The sequence below is a fragment of the Capricornis sumatraensis genome, chromosome 4, assembly GCF_032405125.1.
Source record: "Capricornis sumatraensis isolate serow.1 chromosome 4, serow.2, whole genome shotgun sequence".
In the NCBI taxonomy this organism is placed as follows: domain Eukaryota; kingdom Metazoa; phylum Chordata; class Mammalia; order Artiodactyla; family Bovidae; genus Capricornis; species Capricornis sumatraensis.
Genome location: NC_091072.1, coordinates 72,720,732 through 72,742,008, shown reverse-complemented (window position 1 = coordinate 72,742,008; position 21,277 = coordinate 72,720,732). Strand labels below are relative to the sequence as shown.

The 21,277-nt window shown below is 55.5% G+C and overlaps 1 protein-coding gene across 4 annotated transcripts; it reads left to right on the top strand.

Annotated features, from left to right (window-relative positions):
• The first annotated feature begins 3,904 nt into the window (after positions 1-3,904).
• On the top strand, positions 3,905-17,513 carry ACVRL1 (activin A receptor like type 1). Of its 4 annotated transcripts, XM_068970985.1 has the most exons (10): positions 3,905-4,002; positions 8,690-8,758; positions 9,305-9,553; positions 9,739-9,950; positions 10,200-10,299; positions 10,658-10,804; positions 11,088-11,363; positions 12,082-12,279; positions 15,036-15,166; positions 16,453-17,513. In XM_068970985.1, exons 2-10 carry the CDS (start codon positions 8,695-8,697, stop codon positions 16,585-16,587), a joined length of 1,512 nt encoding a protein of 503 aa, XP_068827086.1. In that variant the 5' UTR covers positions 3,905-4,002; positions 8,690-8,694; the 3' UTR covers positions 16,588-17,513. The 4 variants fall into 4 exon arrangements, with proteins under 4 accessions (XP_068827086.1, XP_068827085.1, XP_068827087.1 ...); XM_068970984.1 differs by lacking the exon at positions 3,905-4,002 and having other exon boundaries at positions 8,641-8,758; XM_068970986.1 differs by lacking the exons at positions 3,905-4,002; positions 9,739-9,950; positions 10,200-10,299 and having other exon boundaries at positions 8,641-8,758.
• Positions 17,514-21,277: the final 3,764 nt, after the last annotated feature.

Below are 21,277 nucleotides of genomic sequence, written 5' to 3'. Positions count from 1 at the left end.
GAGAGTCATCCTCAAGGAGGCTCACGGGAAGGGGCAATCCACAGGTGGCTGGACTGCCAAGAGGTGGTGCGGGGGCAGCCTCTGAACAGAGCCCAGGTCCCCCCGGCATCGTGCGGGCACCATCTTGTCACAAACTCCTGCCCTGACATGCTCTCGTTTCTTAAGAGATTCTCTCCTGAGATGAGTCATCTTTGGGGCTCTGGCTCTGGGTGGGCAAAGAGTGGACAAAGCCATCCTGGGGACATCCTGGAGGAGCTGGAGAGGAAGAGGAAGGTGACTCAGTGACGCAAATGTGGTCCCTGTCTGCCAACCTCTTCCTGAGGTGCTGGGCAGAGCTCTGGCCGCCCCACCCTCATCAAACTTAGCATTGGCCAAACTGCCTTTTCACCTGAGCTATGGTGTCAGATCCTGGGAGCAGGCGGTTTCCTGAATCTTAGAATCAAAGAAAACAGCACTCAGCTGGGAAGAGCCTTTGGGGGTATCCAGTCCAAGTCAGGCTGGCACTGAGGCCCCACTTCCCCAGGGTTACCTCTCTTGCCAGGACTCCATGGTGCCTCTGGCCTCAGCAGAGGAGGCCCAGGGAGGGAATATCCTCTCCCTGAAGCCCACAGAGCTGAGACCCTCTCCTATGTGTTGAGTAGGTGCATAAATGGAATTCACAGGGATCCACCCCACTTCCGTGAAGAGACCCACAGTTCTTCCTTCTCTGGTACCCTGTTCTAATGTTTCCATGTCTCTCACATTTGAAAAATCCTTAGGTTGTCTGACTTTAATTTCCCACTCTACAATTAAAATGAAACCAAACCCACCTTACCCTCTGCTAACTCCCCACCCACCCAGCCCTACCTCCTATGCCTGGCTTTTCTTTCCTACTCATCCTGTGCAGAACCGGCTACATAATTTGTAGGGCCCAGTACAAAATGAAAATGCTAGGCTTTCTGTTCAAACATGAGTCAGAATTCTAAGATGGCAACAGCAGAGCATTAAACCCAGTGTAGGGAGCTGTGGGTCTGCACAGGTTAGACACCCACAAAGTCGGCCCTGCCCTAGTGTCAGAAGCAATGCTTGAACTCAGTACTCAGCTGATCCTGAAAGGTCAGGTTGTTCAATCCCCTGCCTTCATGCCAGGCCCACATCTCCTGCATGGTGAGAATCTCCTTGAGAGGTCACCCCCACCTACCCTTCCTAGGACCTCTGGGCCTCAGCTTTACACACTGCTGGGAAATCCTTCTAAATGTCTAAATATAAGTCTTAGCCCTTCAGGCCTGTTTCCTTTTGTTCTGTCCTCACTGAATATAAGGAACAGCTGGTCCTTTTGAGTAATTAATTCTTGTAGACTTGGACACAGTCTGTAATTCCTTTTCCCTTTCCTCATTGGGCTGAGTCTCCAGCGCTTTTTCCAACTCTGCATCCCTCCTCTGATGTCTTCCCTAGGGAGGGGAAGCACAGAGTCCCCAAGAAGCCCCAAAGAACACAAAGTCCAGAAGATTCCATGCTCTGGAGAGGTGGGGAGACTCAGGCACTAAGGAACAGCCGTTCCACCCACCCCACCCCCGCCCCATCGGACCCCGACTTCCTCCTCCAAACCCTTCTCTCCTTTTATCTGTTTCATGAGCTTTTCCTAGATAAAGCCCCCCATCCCCCGACTCTCCCCAGCGGTGCTCAGTTCATCTCCATGTTTCTGTTCTCGGTGTGTGTTTCAGACTGAATGCTTCCCTTGGGGGAGCCCCAACTTCCATCTCCCAGGACAGACATCGGTGGGTTGGGATTGAGAAGGGTTTATCAGAAGCCATAGCAAGGTGAGAGTGGGTATGAAGGATGGACACCAGCCACACTCCCAGTTCTCTAGCTAATAGAGTGCCGAAGCAGCTGCTATAATCTGAAAGAGTAGATACTGTAATCCCATAGTACTTCCTATTGGCTGCAGGACACAGTTCTGCCCTGACACTGAAGTTTGGGTGTGCCTTGGTTCTGGAATTCACAATGCTTGCAAGCTGTGAAGCTGCTGTGGGTGGGGGCTGGGGAGGGTTTCAGCGGAGGAAGTGAGGTCAGTCAACAATTGATGCCTGCCTGAGCCTTTAGTCATTGTCTCCCCCAGCCTCTATTCCTGTCAAAGGGTGTGTGTGTGGAGGGGGTGGCTGGAGATGTCCTGGCCCATCTTACAGAATCCCCATATTAGAGCAAGACACCTTAGAAGTCTGTTCTGCTTCTAACACCCATGTCTTTCCACCTAGCTCTGAGGCCATCTTCTCCCCAGCCTTTTCATTCATTAACTTAATTATACTCTCTGATGGAGGGCTTTAGCCAGCCTGTGTCAGTCTCATTCAGCTAGTGCCTTTGCTATGAGCCAAGATAAGCATCACGTCCCTTCATTCTCCCAGCAACCATATGAGACCAGAACTGTTTATTATGCCCATTTAGCAGATGGGAGACTGAAGGTCAGAATTAGGAGAGGTGTCACGTGTCTAGGGTTACACAACTAGTCCGGATTCAGATTTCAGAGTCTTTGTGGGTAATCTAGAGACTAGGGATAAAGTGGCCTTCCCTGGTAGCTCAGACACTAAAAAATCTGCCTGCAATACTGGAGACCTGGCTTCCACCCCTGGGTTGGGAAGATTCCCTGGGGGAGGGCATGGCAGCCCACTCCATTATTCTTTGCCTGGAGAATCCCCATGGACAGAGGAGGCTGCAGTCTAGGGGGTGGCAAAGAATCAGACATGACTGAGCACCTAAGCACAGCACAGGGATAAAGTGGAGTGCTGCCTTCAAGGTGCTCACAGTGGTTGCTCTGATCCCCGGGAGGGCCATTAGGAGGAAGGGTTTGCTTCTCTCTCTGGGAGAAGCCATTCTACTCCCCTCCGCAACGCATCTTTTCCACCTTGTCCCTGCAATGTCCCCAGGGAGCTGGGGCTCCCCACATCTAGAGGTCCATTTGGTGGGGTGAAGGGCCAGCCTAGAAGGGGGCAGTCCAAGGCCTCTCACTCCATTCTGGCCGCCCCTGGTGGGAAGAGGCGTCCCTGTCACTGAGCTGCGCTGCCGCCGAAAGGACTCAGACCCGTCACCACTGACCCACAGCTGCCGCTTCTGGGCCTGTTTGCCCTGCGCTGAGCGCTGCGCAGATAGAGGCTGCGGAAGAGGGGAGGGAATAAGAGGGGGTGAAGGGGCCCCGGGGAGGAGGCTGAAGGAGTTGGACGATGTAGGGAATCTCGGAGGGAGGGGGACAGAGGGCGGAGACAAAATATTTCAGGCTGCTAGCCCCAAAGTCTGCCCTTGCTGCTGAGCCTCGTAGGCACGCAGAGGATCCGGAGTTGTGGGTGGGAAGACAGGTAACTTCTGTCCATCTGCCCTCCCCGCATGTCCTTCCCTCGGTGCCTCCTTCTCGTCAGGGGTTCCGCGGCATCCCTCAGCGGCTCCAGGCGGGAGGGGAGCCTCCAACTCCACCCCTCCCCAGGCCGGTCGACGGAGGGTGCCTCGCATCCAGGCTGTGGCCCGGATGGCTCTGGGCCTGGACCCCACGAGACCCCCTGCAGCCCAAGGCCAAGGCCCGCCCCCTCGGGGAGGCGGATGTGGGAGGCTGGAGGCGGGGGCGCGGCCTTGATCCCCCGGCAGGGGCAGCCGAGGGGGAGGCCGCCCTAGGGGTCTGCTGCTGCGCGCAAGGGAGGGTCCGGCTCTGAGCCCTGGCTAGGGGCGAGCGGGCGGCCGTCGGCTAGCTGGGCAATAGGAAACGGTTTATTAGGAGGGAGTGGTGGAGCCGGGCCAGGCAGGAAGACGCTGGAATAAGAAACATTTTTGCTCCGGCCCCTTTCCCAGTCCCCGGAGTCCGCTGCGCCAGCCGCGCCGAGCGAGCCCCTCCCCGGCCCCAGCCCCGCCTGGGGCCGCGCCCGGACCTCGGACCCCGGCCCGCTGTCCAGCGCCCGTCGTGTGACCGCGGCCGCCGCCGGGGAGGGGAGGAGGCCGCCCGCTGCACGTCCGCGCCCCGCCGACCTCAAGGCAGGCCCAGAGGTGAGTCGAAGTCCGGTGAGGGGGGCAGCTGACCCCCACCCCAATGGGCCCTTTGCCACGGCAGATCCCAGAGAGACCCTCAGAGAGGTGGCCGTAGGGTCAGTCCCAGCTCCTCGTAGGGCAAGCTGCCCCTCGCCCTCCGCGAACATCTGCCCATCACCCCACCTAAGACTACAGCGGATTGGATTGAACCTGAACTGGGATTCAGAAAACTTTGTTCCTGGGGCCACTTAGCTTCGCTGTTTTCCCATCCTCATCCATAAAATGGGCAGAAGGATACCCACTCTGCTTCACTAATGGAGAAGGGGGTCACATGTCCTTCCAGGCTCCTGGCTTGACCTGGGGGTGGGTGTCCACTTCCAGCACTGTTGAGCCCCTCCATGAGGCCCATCTTTCCCAGAGCAGCCCTTGCGGGTCTTGCTACAGGAATCTGACACTCTGGCCCCTTCCCCCAAACCTCACCTCCAGCCCTGTATGGTCACATAGCCCCCATGCCATGGACTTCTTTCAGGATCCAAGTCAAAGGGGATCCCTCTCTTCCTCCAGTCTGGGGCCCCAGATTTTCAGTCTGCCCCGGAGGCCAGTGCTGTTATGACCACCTGTGAACTGGTCACTCACCCTCTCTTTTCTTTTCTAAGGACAGGGGGATAGTGGACAGTAGCTCTCACCCTCTCTGTATGGGCAGCTTCTGGCTAAGTCAACGTCTGTCTGACATCCCTGATCTCTGACTGTTTATTTGTCCTTTCATCCTATCAGGTGGTTAAAAACAGCCTCTATTTATTGAGTACTTACTATGTGGACACTTAGGTATAATACATTTTTGTCAAGTAATCCTGGCCGCAACCTAGAACAAGAGGTGTTATTATGTCCATCCTATAGAAGAGGAAAGAGATTCAGATGTGAGTCATCTGTCCAAAGCTCCACGGATAGTTGGGTTTTTAGTAACTTTTGTTAAGTGCTTATGGTGTACCACTTAGTACACTTATGAGCACTATTATAATTTTTTATGTTATTTATTTGCCTATGTTGGGTCTTAATTGTGGCACATGGGATCTTTTCACTGAGGCACATGAACTCGTTGTGCTGGGCTCTAGAGCCCGTGGGCTCAGTAGCTGTGGTGAGTGGACTTAGTTGTTCAGAGGCATGTGGGATCTTAGTTCCCGGACCAGGGATTGAATCTGTGTCCCCTCCATTGCAAGGCAGATTCTTAAACGCTGGACCACCAGGAAAGTCTTGAAATGAGCACTGTTATTATTCTCATTTTTTATAGGGGATCTTAAGCTTAGGAAAGTGTAAGGAACTTGCCCTAACTCTCACAGCCCTAAGTGGTAGAAGCAGGATTTGAACCTGGGTCTGTATGATCCAGAGACGACAACCTGACCCCTGTCCTACACTGTGCTGCCTTTGCATTCCGTCTGAGATCCTAAACTCCCTACCTGATGCTCCATCCCAGTCCAGCACTGTGAAGGGCTAATGAAGTGATGCAGAGGAAAGTGCTTTGTGATGGCAAGGGGCCACCCAGCATGAGCAGTTCAGTCTGGTCCTCTGCTGTGTGGGGAAGACCTGTTGATGTACAGAGAAAGGCCCTTGGAGCCCCAGGACAGTACTGCTGTGCTGAGAAACTGCTACTCATGGGAGCTCATTAAATCAATCCCTCAGGTGTGCTGGGAAGAAGGAAACTGACCTCCACTTTCTGAGCACACCCTTCCTCTGGTTCTCCCCACCTAAGACTAAGGCTATAGCACATAGATGATTTCTAGACAAACGCATGTTGGGTGCCAGGCGATGACAGTTGTAGTCTGTTAATACAACCCCCACTTGCTCTTTTTCCTCCTTTGAGGGACCGATCTAACACCAAGCAACTGCAGAAATTAAATGACCAAGTGAGGATGTGTTACCAGCAATTTAAGTCGATCAAGACACACATGGTGATTCTGGGCAAGAAACCTAACATCCCCCAGCTTCCGTTTCCCTATTAGATTGTCGTGAGGATTAAATGAGATCATCCATCAAAGTTCAGTACTTAGCACATAAGCAGTACTCAGAGAAGGCTAACTCATTACTAAGAATTTCACAGTGGATAAGTTAATGTTTGAAGTTAGTCTAGCATTTGTGATTTCTGGCTAAAAACTGTGATGCTTCTGTCAGCAGGAGATCATTCAAGAAGTTTTGTTAGGTGGGAAAGGAGTCTACCAGTCCCCAGGAGTCTGTCTGTGCTGGAGTCAGGTGTCAGGGCGCATTATGCTGGGTCAGCTCTGAGTTGGGACTGATCTGGACTCAGCACCCTCCTGTACTGAATCTTACTCTGAGCCCAGTAAAAAATTGGACAGTCACAGCTTTCCTTCACTGCATTCCCAGTTTTAGACCAGAGGCAGATTCTGCAAATGCTGCCAAGCCCTCCCTGCACTGTTCTTGGGCCCCACAGGCTGGAGATGGCCTGAACAAAGCCCATACCCCACCCTCTCTCTGCAGCATCTCCAAGTCCTTGGCTCCGGTGTTTAGCCTTTTCTGTCCCTTCTCCCGTGGAAGCAGGTGGGGGAGAGGTCCCTGGATGGGAATTAGAATCCCTGCCCTCTGTACTCCACTCCAGCGTGGAGTTGAATAGGACCCAGTTCAAAGTGTGGTACCCACACAAACTGATCTGAATTCCCTGGGGAAATTTTTTTTAATGCATGTTTCTTACTGGTCCCAGTGGACTGAACCAGAATCTGGAGCAGGAGTGAGACCAAAAAGAGTGCATTTCTAATGAAGCACTTGAGATGATTCTGCTGCTTAATAGTGTAGTGAGAGGGTGCACCGGAGCACAGAGAAGAGAAAGCATGGGGAGAGGATTCTAGAAGGATGCGGGCTATCATCCTTATTGTTACCCACTTTTTCCTACTTGCTTCATCCCCTCTCCTTCAGCTGCTTTCTGAGCAAAGACTGCCAAGGATGGATTCCCGCCCTTACCCCAGTGAGCAAAGCCAGCTTGTCTGGGGTTCCTTCTCCGGCCACCAGTCCCACTGCAGAGTGTTTGCCAGAGTCCCCACTGTATTGCGGGAGGGGCATGAGACAGGAGGTCAGGCAGAGGCTGGGGACACAGCTGCAGCAGACCAGGGCTCCATTTCCTCCCCCAGCCCTGGGCCTCTGGGGCAGAGGAAGCCCAGGCAGGAAGACCAGAGCTGCCACCAGCCAGCGAGGCCCACGAAGCACCCCCCACCCCCCAGTCATCCTGCCCTCAGAGTCTCAGCATCATGGATCTTCATTTGGCATCATTCTTAGACTAGGGGCCTTCTGCAGCCTATATGGCCCTATGCCCAGCCCTCCAGCCTTACCATGTTACACCAGAAGACAGTTCTCTTTCCTCATGTCTGCTACCCCTACCTGGGCATTCTGTCCCCAGGCACACATCTGCTACTCTCCACCATTCGGAAAGTTCTTCTTGCTGTCTGATCTCAGTCCTTTTTGCTGCAGCCTCAGCCCTAATCTTTTCATTCTAAGCCTTTGAGAGATGAAGATGGAGGTCACTTCTGAAGCACTAGCTGGTCTGGGACTTGAGATGGGACTGTCATAGACCAGAATTACTCCCCTAATAATCCCCACCAAACTTTTGGAAAAATTCAATCTTAACCAACAACAGAAGGTCAAACATTCAATGTCTAAGTATGTTTCACTTCCCTTCCACATCACTGGCCCTACCCCCACTCTTTCCCAGGACCTCAAGGACAGAGAGAAGCAGGGGAGTGGCTCAGAGAGGACATCGTATAGTCTAATGAGGGTGCAGGGAGGTTCCTTAGAGACAGTGCGGCCTGGCACTGTCCAGGCTTGGTGTGGCTGATGCAACCTCAGACATGGGCTGGCGCCCCAGACTGGGATAAGGAGTAGAAGCAGCACTGGACTGGGCGTCTGGACACCTGGGTTGTACCCCTGCCTCTGCCACTGAACCCCACTTGACCTTGGACAAGCCTCCTCTCCTGGCTGAGCCTTGACCCCCATCTTCTCTGAAATAAGGAACTGGGCTCTGTGATCCACAGGGTGTATGAGGATTCCGTCATGGGGGTGTCCCAGCCCCGGGTGGCTCCTGCAGACCCTGTAGCGACTCCAGCCTGCCCTGAGACCATGTCCTGAGCTCCCTGCTGTGCGTGACTCCTGCCTGTTCTATCCAGACCCCAATCTAAACAATCTTGATTCCTGTTCCCAGCTTGGCGGGACCCTGAATGGCAGGAAGTGAAGACAGGAGCCTGTTTATGTTTGAGGCAGCCAGGCCTGGGGTGGGGGTGGGGGGGCACTGGGAAAGGGGTGGGCAGGGGTGGAGGCTGGGAAGGGGTGGGCAAGGGACAGGGACAGACAGGGGTGGGGTACTGCTGAAGAGATGCTCCTTCCACCCCAGCCCCACGCTCTCTGCGCCCTCCAGTCTGCACTCAGCGGCAGGACAGCTGGGAGTCCCCCAAGCTCTCACTCACTTAAGCATGGCTCCCCACCCTTTACCCCTAACAGGATGGTTTCCATGGGGAAGTGAACCAGGACTTCCCCTGCAGGCCCCGCCCCAAAGCCAGACGCAGGGAGGAGGCCTCCCTGCCTGCCCCCCCCACAAAAAAAAAAATCTCCCAGCAATTTCCTCTGGGTGGGAGGGACCCACAGTCAGTGGCTGAAAACACTGAGGGTAATCACATTTCATAGATGTTATTGTACCCCTTCTCCTCTCCAGGGATCATGACCTTGAACCTTCCCAGGAGAAGGCTTCTGATGCTACTGATGGCCTTGGGCCTGACCCAGGGTGAGTACTGGGGAAGCAGGTAGGGAACAGGGGCCTGAGGGGATAAAGAAAGGGCTGTCTGGGCTCAGCTCTTGTTGGGCTGAGTCTGAGGAGCTGGGAGGAGAGGGACTGGGGAGACAGGGTTCAGTGAGACTGAGCTCTCAGCTACCCTAACCCTCCTGTGCTAGCTTCTTGATCCAAACCAATAGGCTGGAGCTCTTTCAGACTCCAGGGTGGGAACATGTGTATGGGGATTCAGACAGTGGGGCTGTTGGCAGAGGGGCCTGGTAGAGCTCTCAGCATTGGGGCTGGGGGCCTGCTGCGCCTGGAACTTGGAGGAGAGGTCCAAGGATCAGCGAAGGGAGAGAAGCCTGGTTCTCACGGTGGCAGCTGCCCCTGGTGGGGATATGTCACTAGAGGGAAGGCTGAGGATGGAACTAAAGGACTGGGACCTCAAAGGGCTGGTTTGAGAGCTCAGAAGGGAGGGGGCAGTTGGGCAGACTTAGGGGTTAGGCTCCTCCTGGAGAGCTGGGCCCAGAGTGGCTGAGCTTCTAGTGTGTCCCTCAGGTGACCCCTTGAAACCCTCACGGGGCCCACTGGTGACCTGCACGTGTGAGAACCCACATTGCAAGGGGCCTACCTGCCAGGGGTCCTGGTGTACAGTTGTGCTGGTGTGGGAGGACGGACACCTCCGGGAATACCGGGGCTGCGGGAACATGCACCCCGAGGTCTGTAGGGCACGCCCCACGGAGTTCGTCAACCACTACTGCTGCCACAGCCCCCTCTGCAACCACAACGTGTCCCTGGTGCTAGAAGGTACGTCCGGCTGCCCCGGAAACCCCTCCTGGGCTTCTCTGACTCTGCCCTCCCTGCCCTTCTTGCCTCTCAGGCTCTGGCCTGGGGGGTGGGGGAGGCAGGGCCCCGGGATCTGACTGGCAGAGTGGAAGGTGGGGGGCATCCGGCCTGGTGGAAGCTGGGCCTCAGTATCCCTCTTCCGCCAGCCACCCAGACTCCTCCGGAGCAGCCGCAAGGAGATGGCCAGCTGCCTCTGATCCTGGGCCCCGTGCTGGCCTTGCTAGTGCTCGTAGTCCTGGGTGCCCTGGGCCTGTGGCATGTCCGGCGGAGGAAGGAGAGGCAGCGGGGCGCGAACAGTGAGCTGGGCGAGTCCAGCCTCATCCTGAAGCCATCTGAGCAGGGGGACAGCATGTTGGGGGTGCGGGCCTGGGGGAACCTGGGACACCGCGTGGTGGGGGGTAGACAGGAGCCACAGAGTCAGAGGGGGCACAGAGTGGCAGGTGGCTGAGAAAGGCACGAGGCGGGCACTCAGGTTTGGCTGGCACTGGGCGGGAGGGGTTTGTGAGTGAGAAGTGTGGCGAGATGAGGCAGTGGGGCCCAGGCTGAGGACAGGGAAATGGGTTTGGTGGGTGGGGCCTGCCCCTCAGTGGCCTCTCGGTACTCCCAGGACCTCCTGGACAGTAGCTGTACCACGGGCAGTGGCTCAGGGCTCCCGTTCCTGGTGCAGAGGACAGTGGCTCGACAGGTTGCCCTGGTGGAGTGTGTGGGTGAGCAGTGGGTGAGCTCAGGGGATGGGAACCAAGTGCTCCCACTGAGCTTGGAGGGGTGAGGGAGTCAGAGGTGGGCCCAGGCCTGGGTCAGAACAGGAATTCTGCCAGTCAGGGAGGGGGTTGGAGATGGGGCAGTGCCTGATCCTTGGCCAGGAGCTGGGGTGGAACAAGAGGCAAATGGAGGTGGCCTGCCAGAGGCGCGTGGGTCTGAATTCAGTTAAACAGAATCTTCAGAGATTCTGCAGTCGGAGCCAGGGTAGCAATGGGCGGGGGGCCTCTTCTGAGGGTGACTGTGCCCAAGGGCTCTGTGTGTTCAGTATGTGACCCCCTCCCTCCTCTCTGGTTGCTGGATCAGGAAAGGGCCGCTACGGCGAGGTGTGGCGGGGCCTGTGGCATGGTGAGAGCGTAGCCGTCAAGATCTTCTCCTCCAGAGATGAGCAGTCCTGGTTCCGGGAGACTGAGATCTACAATACAGTGCTGCTCAGACACGACAACGTCCTAGGCAAGCGGGCAGGGGGCAGGGAGCGCTGGGCCCGGCCCGGGGTTCTCGTCGCCCTGCCCCATCACCCGGCCTCTGGACACCGACCTAACCTTGAAGGACTCCCAGCTGCGCTCGGCCCCAGCTTCTGACTCCAGCTTCCTCTCTGCCCTAAGCCAGACCAGCCTCCACCCCATTCCCAGCTTTGCCCTGACCTCTCCATCCTGTCTCCCCAGCCCCGACCCTGACCGGGCCGGCCTCCTTCATCCCTAGCCCCGCGGTGAGCCACCTGATCCTCCGCCCACAGGCTTTATTGCCTCGGACATGACTTCCCGCAACTCGAGCACGCAGCTGTGGCTCATCACGCACTACCACGAGCACGGCTCGCTCTACGACTTTCTGCAGAGGCAGACGCTGGAGCCTCAGCTGGCCCTGAAGCTAGCCGTGTCCGCGGCCTGCGGCCTGGCGCACCTGCACGTGGAGATCTTCGGCACGCAGGGCAAACCGGCCATCGCCCACCGCGACCTCAAGAGCCGCAACGTGCTGGTCAAGAGCAACCTGCAGTGCTGCATCGCCGACCTGGGTGAGCGCGGAGGGTGGGCCTCTGAGAGGCGTGGAGTCCGAACGCCCACCCTCTCCACGGTTCTGCCTTCGCCTGTTTGGATGCCTGGCTTCAGTGGCCTGACTGGCGGAATTAAAACTCACAAGGGTGTGGGGGTGTGTGTATACACACTGGCGCTTTAAAGCTTACAGACGTGTGTATGTTCTCATCTCACCTCCTGTGTGTATGTGTGTGTGTACACTGATTGGCACTTTAAAACTTACAGGCATGTGTGTCTGTGTGTTCTCGTCTCACCTCCACAAGAACCCCACACACCACCAGCGGCCTTAACAGTATTTTCAAGCCCAGACTCCTTCCACCACTTCAGCCAGGCTCCAGGTGTGGGGAGAAAGGGGCAGGGAGCCAGCAACCTGGGTTCTCATCCCGGCTTTGCTGAGCACATTGCTCGCTGTCACTGTGCGCTGGGATTCAGTTCTGAAATATATGCCTGCCTTGCCTACTCGCATCTCACCGGATTCCTGCGCCTAGAGAGCGCCACGCAGGCCAAGTATGACAGGGACACTTATTCTCCCTGTGGCTGCTGGCTCCCAGCCCAGCTCAGGGCGGGCTCCAGTTGCCGGCCCCTCTGTGTCCTGCCGTCTGTCGCCCTCTCACCTCACGCCGGGATTCCAGCCTCCCCAGGGCCGCCCTGTCTGTGGGCCCGGGTGAGCAGCGGCAGTGACAGGCCCGGTGCCCACAGGCCTGGCTGTGATGCACTCCCAGGGTAGCGATTACCTGGACATTGGCAACAACCCACGAGTGGGCACCAAGCGGTACATGGCCCCCGAGGTGCTGGAAGAGCAGATCCGAACCGACTGCTTCGAATCCTACAAGTGGACGGACATCTGGGCCTTTGGCCTGGTGCTGTGGGAGATCACCCGCCGGACCATTGTCAACGGTGAGCCTCCGGCACGCCCTGCACAGGGCGGGACAGGGGAACAGGGCAGGAGGATGCCCAGGCAGACAGGTGGGAGGCGGGGCTTCCTGTCTCCGGCGGCGGCCCGTGGCCTGAGGGGCTTCCAAATTCCCTTTCCTGTCACTCACCAGCTGGCTCAGCTGAGCGACCTTTGCAGGTTCATCTGAGTCTGATTCTGGCTGCGAAATCTCGGGTAATTGGTAACAACAGAAATATTAATAGCAGCTAACATTTATTGAGTTTCAGTATGTGCCAGATGTCATGCTGTATACATGTATTATCCTACTGAATTGTCCTGTGTTGGCAGGGAGGTGGTATGCTTTAGTGGTTAAGAGCAACGGAGGGAAATCAGACTAAGTTCAGTGCCTGATTTTTGCCATGTGCAAAGTACTTTACTTTTCTGTGCCTCAGTTTCCTCATTTGTAAAACGAGAAGAAAAATAATTTCCAGCTGTTGAGATAATCCAAATAAGGTAATCAGGGCAGTATCTGGAACTGTTGTGGAGTTCAGTAAATATTGGTGGCAATTGTTGTAATGACAAATACGTGACAGAGCAGCACCCCCATTTTACAGGTGAGGGGACTGAGGCACAGAATCACAGCTGGCTAGCGGCAGCACTGGGGTCTGAAACCAGGCACTTTGACTCTCAGGACCAGTGCTCTTTGTTACTGTGCTACTTCCACCTCTTTGGTCCTTGTTCCCACAGAAATGCAGGATGTAATAGTGCCTGCACTTCCTGCTTATTGATGCCTTACTATTATTATTGCTATTTTTCGCTGCACCGTGCGGCATGCAGTATCTTAGTTCCCTGACCAGAGATCGAACCAGTGCCCCCTGCACTGAGAGTGGAGTCTTAACCACTGAACCACCAAGGAAGTCCCTCCTGCCTCATTATTACCACGGGTGCTACAGAGAACCGAAGCTCGGAGAGGAGCAGGCGCAGGAGCCTCATTCTTCACGGTCCCAGAGAGGGCCTGCCCTGTGGCTGGTGCCCTCCCAGTCCTGGGGTGGATGGGTGCTGGGTGGTGCTCTGGACCAGGTAGGGAGGCTGGTCAGTCTTTGTGGAGGCTGTCCACGGAGAGGGGCTGCCAGGAGTCTTGACAGGTTGAGGACAACCCTCTTGCTGGGCTCAGCTTCAGACACAAACTCCAGAGGCTGGGGCTGGTAAAGGGGGCACCTGGAAGCAACCGAGGCCCCTTGGACCCAGCCACAGGCAGGAAAGGAAGGCTGGACCAGCCTGGGCTGAAGAGGAGGCTGATTGCAGACTCCTGGGGAGGAGGGAAGCTCTGTCAGCTCCACACAGATTCGCGGCACATTATAAACACTGTAATCTGGTGTCAGCCCCGGCGCTGATTAAAGGCCCATTAGACACGCTCAGGCCTCTGCGCAGCACTGATTAGGGCTCAAGCAGCACGGGGGCCGGCCTGGACGCCCGCCACGGGGAGCACAGCTGGCTCGGGCTCTCCTGAGGCTGTGGCTGTTCTGTGTGGCTGCAGCCCCCAGCCTCGGGCTGGAAGAAGGGTGGGGCCTAAGGTGCTTTTCTGGGGTCTGGCCTCTTCTGCCTCAGTGACTGCCGCTCCACCAGCATCATCTTCAGAAAGATCCTGCTCAGGATGGCACACTTGGGATGATGAGGGGAGAGGGTACTGCTGGCTGAGGGGGTCAGCAGAGGCCTGTGCCACCCCTGAGAGTGAGTGGATGTGATCTGGACCTGGGTAAATCTCCTTCCCTTCAAAGATGTGTTTTCTTCCCCTTCTCCTCATTCTACATCCTTACCCAGCAGTCTGCCCCCCTCCCTCAAGTGTAGCTTGGAGGTCAAGAGCATGGGCTTTGGTAAGACTTCCTGGGCTTAACTCCTAGCTCTGTCACTTACTATCTGTGTGATTTTAGACAAGCTTCTTAACCTCTCTGGCCTGAATCTGGCCTGAATTTCAGTGTGTGTGTGTGTGTGTGCTAAGTTGCTTCAGTCCTGTCCGGCTCTTTGCGACTCCATGGACTGTAGCCTGCCAGGCTCCTCTGTCCGTGGGGTTCTCCAGGCAAGAATACTGGAGTGGGTTCCCACGCCCTCCTCCAGGGGATCGTCCTGACTCAGGGACAGAACCCGAGTCTCTTTAGCCTCCTGCACTGGCAGATGTGTTCTTTACCACTAGTGTGACTTGGGAGCCCCCTCATTGCTTATAAAGTGGAGCTAATAGTCTTCCTCATCTGATAGGGTTGTTTTGTGAGGATCTAATGCCATACGGTTAGGACAGTGCCTGCCACATAGTAATTGCTCAGTAAACATTAGCTATTTTGGGGCATCTCTGATAGCTGGGGCCTGGAAGCAGCACCCAGACCCTGGGTGAGAGGCAGCTGTGGAAAGACTGGAACAAGATCTGTCCTGTGAATGCAATGTGTTTAAGTCTTGACTCTGTCATTACAAGCTGTGTAACCTTGGGCTCAACTTCTCTGAGCATCAGTTTCTTCATCTGTAAAATGGGTGGTCAGGTTGCTGTGAAGACTAACAGGATTGTGCATTTTATAGCACAATGCCTGGCATATTTGGTAAGGGTAAGATAAGTGGCAGTAATTATTGTTTATAAATATATGTATTATATTATGGTGTCCCTCTCAGAGGTAGCATGGGCAGGCAGCTGGTTTCCTGGACCCTGGGACTGAGTGTGGGCAAGGCTCACTTCTGGGTGGTATGGGACGTGTTTGTGGTCCCAAGTGACTGTCCCATTGTCCTACATCCCCAGGCATCGTGGAGGACTACCGGCCACCCTTCTATGATGTGGTGCCCAATGACCCCAGCTTTGAGGACATGAAGAAAGTGGTGTGTGTTGACCAGCAGACCCCCACCATCCCCAACCGGCTGGCTGCAGACCCGGTGAGACCCCTGGGGGTGCTGGGATGGTGTGGGGTGGTGGCTCAGCACTGGGGTTTCTAGGCTGAGGAACTCATGTCTGGCCTCTGCTTCCCCTGGGTAGGCTCTAGGGGAGAGATCCCGGGGGACCTCTCTGGGTACTCCCTCCCACATTCCTGCCTCTGGACCTCCAGAGACCCTCCAGTTATTCTGGGATTTTTTTAGAATGTTTCACCTTGCCTGCAAAGACAGAGGTTCTCTGCTATTTTTTGCTGTGAAGTTAGTTGTTCTTTTTTCTCAAAGCACTCCACATACTTTGTATAGAATGCACACATACATATATATAGGCAAATATAGGCATATGCACACTTCTGTACAAACACACACACACGTACATACTCACAGGGACACACACATGCACACACTCACAGGGACACGCACATGCACACACTCACAGGTACACACACATGCACACACTCACAGGTACACACACATGTACACACAGGTACACACACATGCATATATATACCAGACTGTTGGCCCCATGAAGACAGAGAAAAAGACCTTTTGTCTCTCTTGGCACTTTTCTCCTTGTTCCCTGTCACAGTGCCTGGCACACACTAGGTACTCAACCAATGTTTATGGAATGAATGACTGAACACTGACATGTGTATACATGTATATATACACAGACCCAAGTACATTTACAGAGCCACAAAAAGCCACCCCTATGCACACACACATACAGTCCCTGCCAGGAACTGGCTTGAGTTCCAAGGCAGAGGTGAGGCTGGCTCACTCTGCGACCACTGAGCTTCTTGGACACATGCATTTTGAGAGCAGCACCTACCACCCAATCTCCCAGTGTCCACTGGACCAGGCCAGGGTTGGTGGAGGTACTGGGAGCCGCTGCCTTCTGCAGTGGGGTCTGGCCTCAGAGAGGGGAATTTGAGAGCTCCAAGGCCTGCAGGTCTCCCCTCTGTTGGGTCTGGGTGGAGTGAGAGTGGGGGTACTCACCGGAGGGTGTCCATGAAGGCCTGAGTTCATCTTCTTTCCATCCTGCCTACCTTTCTCCATGCCCTTCCCACTCCACTCCCTTCCTCTTCCATTTTTGTCTTTCTTTTCTCATCCTTGCCCTGTTCCCGCTATCTCCCTTTCACCACTGCTGTCTCTCCTCTCATTTTCGACACTCTCGTTTCCCTCTTCTTGACTTTTCTGTCCGCTTGGGCATCCTCCTTGCCTCTTCCTTTCCACGGTCCCTGACCCATGTCTCTACTTCCTCCCCTCTCCTTCACTCTCCCTCCCCCCAGGTCCTCTCAGGCCTGGCTCAGATGATGCGGGAGTGCTGGTACCCCAACCCTTCTGCCCGCCTCACTGCGCTGCGGATCAAGAAGACCCTACAGAAACTCAGCAATGGTCTCCAGAAGCCCAAAGCTATTCCCTAGCCATGGGGCTGAAGCCTGACTCCCCTCTGCCTGCAGTGTCTGTGGGGTGGCTGGTGGATGGCAGCCTGCCTGAGTAGACGTTCTGTGAGTGTGTGTGCCGGAGAGGGGGTGCCCCTCTATGGGCAGCTGTGCCTGTCCAACTCGGCCCCCAGCCCATCCAGCCAAAAATACAGCTGGGCTGAAACCCGATCCCCCACTGTCTGGCCTGCTCCAGGCAGCAGGCTCTCTGCCGCCTGGCTCCCTCCCTACCCGCCATGCCCTGGACGCACCCCCTACCACCCTCAGGACAGGATGCAAGAGATCCCAGAGCCACAGTGGTCAAGCCAGGGAACCGTCCTGGGCCCAGAGCCTGGACCTGCACTTTACCCCCTGCCCTCTGTCAACCCCACTGCCCCACTGGAGCTGCCAGGGTGGCCCAGAGCCCTGTCCAGCCTTCAGCAGACACCCTGCCCTGCCAGGCTTCAGCCTCTGGCCCAAGCCCCAGACACCCAGGGCCCATCAGCTTTTCTCTGTGGGTTTGTATTTCAGCTCTAGGCCACCTTGGGCCCCTGTCTCCTAGACATGACCCCCCACATCCCCGCTGCCTCTGTCCTGCAGAGGTGGAGCCTGATCCTCGGCCCCTCCCCCACCCCTTCCTAGCTGAATTATTGTGATATGAAACCCAAGGAGTCTTACTGTGGGTGTGGCCAGTGGAGAAGTGGCAGGTCAGATGGGCAAGGCCCAAGACTTCCAGAATAAATGAGAGGATGTTGGGGCCGAGCGTGGCCGGGGAAAGGCCCATCTGGGAGTCAGGAGACCCAGAGTCTGGTCTGGGTGCTTGCTCTATGTGACAAAAAGGAGGTCCTCCCTGTACCAGGACCTTTGTTTCTTCATCTCTGTATCGAAAGGTTTCCTCCTGATGTCCTTAGAAGTTTTTTCAGCTCTAAAGTTCTTTGAAATATCAGCCTGTGTCAGAACTCTGTTCATCAGTGCCTTGTACTCCTTATGCCCCAGCCCCTGGCAATTTGCCTCAAGATGGAAATTTGAAAATAACTTTATCTGAGGCCAAGAGTATCTGAAATGTTTCCTGGTCTAATTCTGCAAGCTCCAGTTCCTGTCTTAACCCATGCCTCTGGCCATCCTTGGGCTCAGACAACCCTGGGTCGTCGCCAGGCGAATCAGCCACTCACCTGCTCTGTGGCTTCACCTTCTCTCCACAGGGCTGAGAGGGTCCGAGGGAGCTTCCTGCAGGGCATCCAAGGCTCAGAAGAAATCTGGCTGTAGCCAACAAACCTCCAGCACCCAGATTCTTCCCCCACGGGCCCCTGTGTGGCCTTCCTAGTCCCACATGTTTGGCCAGACCCCAGAGTATATGTGTCTAGGAAGAACCTGATGGCTGTAGAGAAACACATGGAAAGTTCAGCATTTGGAAATGACAAATTTTTGGTGTTCCAGGGTGTATGTCCATGCGTTGAGGAGGTTACCCGAGCCCTCAGTGGGTAGATGGGTGGAGGGCAGTTGGATTGGAGGTAGGGCCTGAGGGTTGGGGGGTGAGGCTCGGGGCTCAGGTTAGGGAACACGACAGCCCCAAACTTGGGAAGACCTGGTCTCGCATCCCTCGGCCATGGCACGACATGGAGAAGGGCCCTCAGTTCTCCACGGGAGGTGAAGGAAACAGCCTCCTCCCCTCCTGCTGGGAACGCCTCAGCACAGCCTCCCTGGTCAGCTTCTCGAGTGTTCTTCCACCATCAGAGCAGCACTTTCCCAGGCTGCCTCCCAGCATTGTGCAAGGCCCAGAGGAGAAGCAGGAAGTGAAACTGGGTGAAATAGAAAGCTGCACGAACCTGCCAGGCTCCCACAACATCGCAGGGCACTTTGCTTCCTGGCAGAGTCATGTCTTCTGGGTCACTGAAACCCACCTAGACCAGGAATCCCCATGAAGGATTTTCTCTCTACTGGACTTTGGGGGCAAAACGTCTCCTTAGGCTCCAAGCCAGAGACTGACCAAAGGCTGGAAAATCCCTAAGAAGAGAAAGTCTGAGGCAGGAGGCCAAGTGATGGGGGAGGGTTGAGAGAAGGGGCCAGAGTTGGAGACATTGGTGAAAGAAGTCGGCATAATGCTGCTGAGTTCAGGATGGTGTTCCAGGCTCAATATTACAGTCTCTCAGCCTGGAGGTACTGTTTGTGGGAGCACTTAACTCCTGCTTAGCACATGAGTGAGTGAAAGTCGCTCAGTCATGTCCTACTGTTTGCAACCCCATGGACTCTACAGTCCATGGAATTCTCCAGGCCAGAATACTGGAGTGGGTAGTCATTCCCTTCTCCAGGAGATCTTACCAACCCAGGAATGGAACCAGGTCTCCCGCATTGCAGGCAGATTCTTTACCAGCTGAAGCCCAAGAATACTGGAGTGGGTAGCCTGTCCCTTCTCCAGCAGATCTTCCCGACCCAGGAACCGAACTGGGGTCTCCTGCATTGCAGGCAGATTCTTTACCAACTGAGCTATCAGGGAAGCCGCTTAGCATATAGTAGGTCCTCAATAAAGCACGGTTGAGTCCGGAGCTCTGGCTAAGTCTTCCCAGGTCGGTGCCTCTGGTTTCCTCTGGTTCGCCGAGGGAACAACAGGGCACGCAGAAGGAGATGGTCCCAGGGTATCCTGCCTGGGCTCTGCCCTGCAGAGAGAAGTCAAAGTTGCTGGAGGAGGCTGCTTGAACGCCAAGCTGCCGCCCAAATCTCTATTCCCACCGCCGGCTGGGAGCAGCCCTCTAGCGGCGCCTCCGCACGCCCTCTGCTGGCCAAAGGGCGACCCAGCAGCCGCCTCCTTCCCCGCCCCGCGTTTGGGGCCGCGAGCCCTTCCCTGCTGGCGATCCTCTTAATGCCGCGCCCAGGCCGCAGTGTGCGTGCGCTTACCCATGCTTCTGTTCTGTAGGGACTATCCCCCGAAAACCACATCTAGAAAGGAGCTGCGTCTTCACTCAGAGGCAGCTTGGACACGCCCGCCTGAATTCGTTGTTCTCAATTCCCTCTTTAAATGCCCACCCCTCCCTTCCCAGGAGTCACTCCTCATCCCCAGGATGGGAAAGTGACCGCCATCCTCGGGACCCACCTTGGCGTCCAGGGAGGCCTCAGAAAGCACCTCCCCCCACCCCCGAAATTGAGGGTGGGGACATGCCATAGGGGAGGCAGGTACTGGAAGAAGCCAAGAGGTGACTCTTCCATTTGACTGCCCAGCCTAGGAAATCTGTGCCTTTGCAGTAGAGGCTCCCTTAGGGAATCACAGAACTGGGGTACCCTTATCAAAAGATGACCTCTCTTTTACCACGGAGGACCTCCCCTCCTCCTAGCAGCCCGCAAGGTGGCTCATGCCTGGAGCCTGCTGCTGACTCCAGAAGTCTTTGTCCATGGACCCCCACAGCGGACAGTGCGCTCTTTCCCAGAGGACCTTTTAAACCAGCTTGAAAAAGGAGAAAATGAGAGCGTTCTTTTCCCCTCCTGTCCCTGCCAGACCCTGATCCTTACATCCCACCTTGATGTCCACATAACCGTTGACTATGGACAGAAATGCAGTGAGTACGTTGCGGAAAAGAAATCACAAGACAGGCTGCAATCTGGGAAAGAAGAACTGGCCCATTCCCCTCCAGAGTTAGAAGGTCATGACATCCAAGCCCCTGCCTCCATGTAGAGCCTCAGGGAACCTGCCTGCCTTTGAAAGAAGAAACTCCATCAACTTTTTCTCAGTTTTGTCCTGCTTTCCTGGGGGGACCCCAGGCTCTAATTTCCTTACCTATATAAAGAGGGAGGGGATCATCTAAGCGGTAAGAATGCTCCCTCAGGGGTGATAGTGTCTATAACATGCCCAAATGAGAGTGAAGCTTGTTTCCTGGAGCATGTGCTTTGATGACCACAACTTCCTTTGCCAAGCCCTTGTGGTACCCAGCTCTCCCTACTCTCGAAGTCACCATTCTCCCTCAGTCCTGGCTACATCTGCCCTCACAGAGGGTGGCTCTTCTTCCTCCAGAGCTTCACTCACATCAAGATTAACAGACCAAGAGGCAGCAAATCTCCATGTCTATTCAGCCCCGGGGGTGGTGTGGAGGGGTGCATGTCCAGAGGGGGGAAGGATGCTGACTGTGCAGCCGTCACTGTGGGTGGGCGACTCTTGGAATGAGCTGCTTCCACCAGGACCATATTCAGTTTGCTAGAAATAGAGACAGAGGGCTTCTTGACTTTGCATACGATTTGCATAATGTCATAGACACACAGTCTATTTTCAGGCAGCTTTCAGGTTAAAGTGTTGCCACTGCTGCCCTGCGGGGTGTCACGTCTGGATGAGTCTCTTCTCTGTTCTTTCTCACCCACCCACTCTTACTGACCTAGATCCCCGACTGCAGGAGCCAGTGGCAGGGTGGGGGGCAGACGGGTTGTCCGGGGAGACACAGGGGCAGGGCAAAAGGCACACTGGCATTTCCTTTGTTACCACCAGCAGTGTGGAGCTTTTCAAGGGCAGCCGATAGGCAGAGGCAAGGAACGGGAAACAAGGTGGCTGGCTCATGCTCTGTTCTGCACAAACTGCTCCCGCCTCTTCTACCAGAACAGCCAGTTCCCATACCCTCGATTTAGTCTTCTGCCGGTTTGAAGGAAGACATCTAGATACACCTGTTCCTCTCAGCCACCATAAAGCTTGGCTTGGCCCAGCTATCCCTCTTGGACA